Source organism: Lathyrus oleraceus, chromosome 5 (genome assembly GCF_024323335.1).
Source record: "Lathyrus oleraceus cultivar Zhongwan6 chromosome 5, CAAS_Psat_ZW6_1.0, whole genome shotgun sequence".
NCBI lineage: Eukaryota > Viridiplantae > Streptophyta > Magnoliopsida > Fabales > Fabaceae > Lathyrus > Lathyrus oleraceus.
The window spans coordinates 549229059-549234717 of record NC_066583.1 but is presented as its reverse complement, the minus strand read 5'-3'; the positions used below and the strand labels follow the sequence as shown (position 1 = coordinate 549234717).

Below are 5659 nucleotides of genomic sequence, written 5' to 3'. Positions count from 1 at the left end.
ATTATATGAAATATTAAAAAAATATATTTTAATTAAAAAAATGTAACATAACAAATTTTTGTGATGTATCGGCAAGAGACATTGTCACATCATGCCACTTTTGCAAATTTGAAGAAGATAAAAAAATTCAAAAAATATAAAAAAAAAACTAATTTATTTTAAATGAGATTAAAAAAATCAAAAGTGTATTTAATTAAAAAAAGATTAATAAATAACATTATATGAAATATAATTATCACAATTTTTATGGGAGGGAAAAAGTTGCATTTGATCCGAGTTTTTGTTTACTTATCTTCTATTTTAAAAGAGAAGTAGAGACAAATAATATTTTAAAAAAAAACTCCTTATAGAAAATTGATTTTTTATTAATAATAAAAATATAATTTAAGGAGCTTCTACTAAAATAGTAGAAAGAAAATCTATAATTTTTTTTCGAACATTTACTTGTACATAACTACGTATATTTTCGAATCTCGACAAATATAATTTATACTATAACACTATTATAAATTATTTTTTAATTCTTTAAACAAGCATATATTTTCACAATTCTTTTCACATTACTTTATATTATCTAATTTGAAAAACATATCATTCATGAGTTAACATGATGGTTATTGGATATGATGGAGAATTATAAAAAATTTAGTTTAATTTTTAAAAATAATATTTTTAAAATTATTATTTTTAAAATGTAAACTTTTTTCATGATGTCGATTTAATTAGTGATTTATTGATCCACACATATTTTTAGTTTTTATAATAAAAAATTTATTTAATTTTTAAACATATTTTGTATCTTTTAGTAATATGATAGTATTTTGATTTGTATGTAAATTTTTTTATATATATCTAATATTTTATTATTTTTATAAATATGAATCAAAATCAATATTTTTGTAGAGATTATACATCAAATATTTATACTAAATTTATAAAAAAATTATATTCTATATCTTCTCATTTTCTTACATTAATTCATCTATATATCAAATAAAAATTAACGATTTTAATAAAAATTTATAAAATTTAATTTTTATATATCTCGTTGAAATATCAAATCATTTGCGATCCTAATTAAATCTTATATATATAATTTATATGATAAAAATTTACTATTGATATTAAATTATATATATATATTTGGTTGGAGCAACATAGTTCCGAAAGGGGAATAAAATACCTCTATCGAGTTTCTTCTCTTCGCTAACTAACAATACAATCAACGACCTTTCTCTGCATTCTTGTTCCCTCCATTCATCTAACCCTATTCGCTTCATTACACAATATCTTCTTCTCCTCTCGCTTCAATTTTCTAATCCTTTTATTTTTCAAAGTTGATTTTGCAGGTTGCTTTAATGGGGAAATCCTCTACTTCACTCAAAAAGAAACATTCCAAAATTTCCTCTAAGGTAATCTCAATTTTATTCTCCTTTTTTCAATGTAGGGTGTTTAATTTTAACTTTCAGATTTATTCATTTTAGTTAGGTTTTCAATTTTGAGTTTCTGATTTTTTTTTCCCTAAGTTGTTGGCATTTTAATTTTTTGGGGAAAAAATCGAACTTTCTTTCTATAATATTGCTTGTGTTTCGTGAACTTGACTGAAAAATCTGTATTTAGGTCATGTTCCCCGGTAATAAAAATCTGCTTTTTTTTTTAATCTGCTTTTGTTGTGTGGTCTGCTAGATATTTTTCTGGGTTTTATTGTCTGTTTGGATTGTCTTGTTTGAACTTATCCACTACATAAGCACACTCAAAACTTGAGAGAGTTTATGAAAACCTGTGTTGTTGATGGCGGTGCTATAGCATTGTCTTTTCTTAAAATATGTATCCCTTTATGTGACCTAAAACTTTTCTATTTTAATTCCTAATTTTTCTTTCATCCTTTCTCCATTTCAAGTTTCATTCTTTGTCTGCTCTGCTGTGTCTTTCATCTTCATTGTTTTGTTCTGCTTCGTTTTGCTTCTTTGTCCGTGTTCTGTTTCTTTTGTGTTCGTGTTCTGTGGTGATTATTTTGATTTTATGTTCTTTGTTCTGTTCTTGCTTTTGATGCTCTGTGTTCTCCGGTCTGTTAAGTTCTGCTTTTTGATTACTTTCAGAACTTGATTTTGATGGGATGCCATCTTAATTTTACAACTTGATTTTAATGGGAAATGACAAAGTTGGATATGATTATTGAGTATGATGGTCTTTTTACTTTTGTGTATATTTCTATTTTTGAGTATTTATGTTTACTTTGTACACTAATTTTTAGTCTTTCCAATAGGAGTTATCCGCCATAAAGCTATAGCATTTTAGGGGGTCGGCGCTATGCAGTGCTAGCTGAGATTATTAACATAAGAAACAACTTATGACATATTCATATGCGTTTTCACCCTATTTATATACACGACTCTCTAGAATAGCTTATGAAAACACATAAGCACATAGTATATAATAAGCGGTTATACTATCAACGCTCAATTAAGTTGTTTATCCAAACACGACATTAGTGTTTTTTTTTTCTATTTGATTTGGTTGTTGGGTTTTCCCACCTGCCAAGTGTATATAGCTTGTTGAGTTGATTAATTTAACTGAACATGCATTTTCCTATTTGTGTCTAATTTATACTCAATTTGGTGGTTTAGTCAAAGTCAAGCAGTAGGAGTAAGAATAGAAAATCTAAATCAAAGAAGGTTCGCCGCCATGAGGTTTCTCTTTCTAGCTCAGACTATGAGGATTCAAAAAATATGGACATATCGGTGTCTTCTAGTTCTGAAGATAGGTCTAAAAGAAAAAGGGATCGGTCTCGCACAAGAAAAGATGTGAAAAGTCGTAAGAAGAGGCTTCGGAGACGTTCATGTAGCAGTGACAGCAGTGAGGACTCTCTCTTTGCCAGGAAGAGAAAAAAGGTGAAGAGGAAAAACAAGTATGATGAGACGAGGGAGAAATCCCGTAGGAAGAAAAAGGTTAAGACAGAAGCAAGTGTTAATTCGGTGAGCAGTGGATCACGAAGCTGCTCAATATGTCCGGCAGGGATTGACAGCAATGATAATGTTGAATATGAGCGCTCCAGGGGAAGAACGGAGAGAAAGGAAAAAGACAAAAGACAGTTGAGGGGAAGAAGTGGAAGTGCAAAGAGTAGTAGATATAGGGCTAGGAGTTGTTCTCCTTGCAGTAGTCCCCACGGTGAATGTAATTATGGAGGGACTGAAGAGAAATATGTGCCCGAGAACAAAACGAGGTGGCTCCGGTCAGTTATTACTGTTGTAAACGAAGGGGATGAATCTAGGCAATTGTCTGGAAATGAAACCAAAGAGGAAATTGTAGATGATCTTGACTACCCTTGTAGAAGTAATGACAGTAACGATCATGGCTCAAACAGGGAGTTGGATCATCATCAATCACATCGTGCACCAGAAGAGGAATTGAGGGCCAAGGATGATACAGGAGATGTGAATGGTGATGTTAACTTCACAGAGCCCAAACTTAGTGGTATGAGCAGCCTTGAAGTTTGTGCCGGGACAAATGAATCTATAAAGGAGGAAACAAATGATGTTTCTGGTGTTCTGAATGATGTTGATTTGGAGTTAATTCTTAGACAAAGAGCTTTGGAAAATTTAAGAAAGTTCCGAGGTCAAGTCCAGTCCCACGCAAAAGCTTCTGAACAGGAAAATAAAATTGTCAGCCAAATGAAGCAACCAATCACCGAGAAAGAGGAACTGGTTCAAGATAAACCTAATATCAGTAATGTTGCTATATTGGCGACAAAATTTGGTAAGCAAACACCTGTAGAAGAAACTAGTTTGCCTGTTGGTAGGAGAAATTTAGTTACTTATCCGAAAATCGACGGAGGGAATTTGAATGTGGATAAAGAAATGTCTGGTTCTGCTAAGATTCAAATGGCTAGTGCACCAGAAAAAGTGGTTGATGCAGACAGCCATAGCGAAGTAGTCACTACCCCGCCAGAATCTTGCAATGATTCACTCCAAAGTCGCTCATCTCTGAAGCAAACGATCGTGTCCGGACTTCCTCGTGAAAAGTTGGTTTTGGCAGAAAGTATTAAAAATGAGGGTACTTTTGAAGCTGCTCGTATCACAAGTCATTGTGGCAGTGATAATGTCAAAGACATTAAAGGCGTTCCTTCTGCTGGTCCTAAATCTTCTACACTTGAACCTAAATTTAAGCATAACAACTTGGATAAGGGGAAAGATGTTGCCAATGATCATTCTCAGTTTAAATCTAAGCAAACATCTGATTCACGCGAACCTTCTAATGCAACGTTGCCGGTGAGTGAGGCTGATGAAGAAAGAAATGCGGCTAAGACAACACAATCTTCAATCCAGAATATTGATGGCAGTGCCAGAGACATTGTCGAGTCCTGCAATGTTGCTACCCTTGAATCTGTTGAAAATAATTCAGGCAAACTACAAGAAGGATCCAACCAGGGCTCTCAGTTTGAGCAGAAAACAATGACTGTGATGCGGGGTGGTGAATTGGTGCAGGTGAGTGTGTGACAATCTGTCTTATATATTATGCAATTTGTGTCATCATGGTGAGCCATATCATACTATATGTAAGCCATTCCTTTCATTGTCCTTTTTATTGTTATTGCTAATGGTTTGTGAATGTTCAGGTTAGCTACAAGGTCTATATCCCTAAGAAAACCCCTGCCTTGGCTAGAAGGCAACTAAAGCGATGATCTTATGTAGAGTTGTTTGTGGTTTCATTCATGAACTCTTAGAACTACATCAATTTTCAATTAGCTATATTTCGTTTAAGTGACTTCGGAGGTACGCCGAAAGTAGTCTGTTACACAAATAACGGTGCAACCATTGCAACACAGAACAATCTTTTCTGTTGAAACATGAAGAGATTGTGCGCATCTACTTTGTGATGCTCCACTTGGAATTTAGAGCAAGTGTTTCAGTGAATGTATTTTGGAAATGGATTGAGGATTTGGATTAAAGATCAAATGATTCACATTTTGTTTTTGTGTATTAAACCTGTTTTGCAATGCTGGAATTTTCTTACAGGTTTATAGACTTTTGAGTAACTTCAAGGGCTGCTTCCCAAGAGTGGATATATGACATTTATAAGTTTGTTTATAGTAATGTATTGACTATTTTATGCAAAAATGAGTAACTTCTCATTTAACTACGTGCCGGTGTTTTGTTTTTTTTTAATAATGATTTTTATACTGTTATATAATTGTGTTATAAAAATTATAAAGAAAATTTTATAAATTTTATAAATGAAAATTAGTTTAAATATTAGTTTTAATAGTTATTATTGAAATGTTATTTAAGATATTTCTTGGAAAAAAAATAGATATTAAAATTTTTAAAATCATTTAATTTTGAAGTTATTTTAAATAGTTTTTTATAAAAATTATTTTTGAGATAATTTTTAAAAAAAATTATGATTTCGCCTATATTTTGATTCTAATAGTATATGTTATGATATAGAATGTTAGAATTAGTCTTTTAATTTAAAAAAAAACAAATATAAAAAATTTGTAATATTTTGAAAAACTATTTTATAAATTTTATTTTTGAAAAAAAACCTATTTTCTAAAACTAAAACAAACAAGTCCTCACGAAAATATTTAAATGATTAAATATAAAAAGAAAGTTTTTAATGTGTATTTATTAAAGATGTATAAATATTTAAAATTTAA

The 5659-nt window shown here is 30.9% G+C and overlaps 1 protein-coding gene across 1 annotated transcript; it reads left to right on the top strand.

The window, feature by feature from the left end:
• Positions 1 to 1154: 1154 nt before the first annotated feature.
• On the top strand, positions 1155 to 5139 carry LOC127086289 (uncharacterized). The gene is made up of 3 exons (XM_051027025.1): positions 1155 to 1412; positions 2628 to 4484; positions 4616 to 5139. Exons 1-3 carry the CDS (start codon positions 1359 to 1361, stop codon positions 4679 to 4681), a joined length of 1977 nt encoding a protein of 658 aa, XP_050882982.1. The 5' UTR covers positions 1155 to 1358; the 3' UTR covers positions 4682 to 5139.
• Positions 5140 to 5659: the final 520 nt, after the last annotated feature.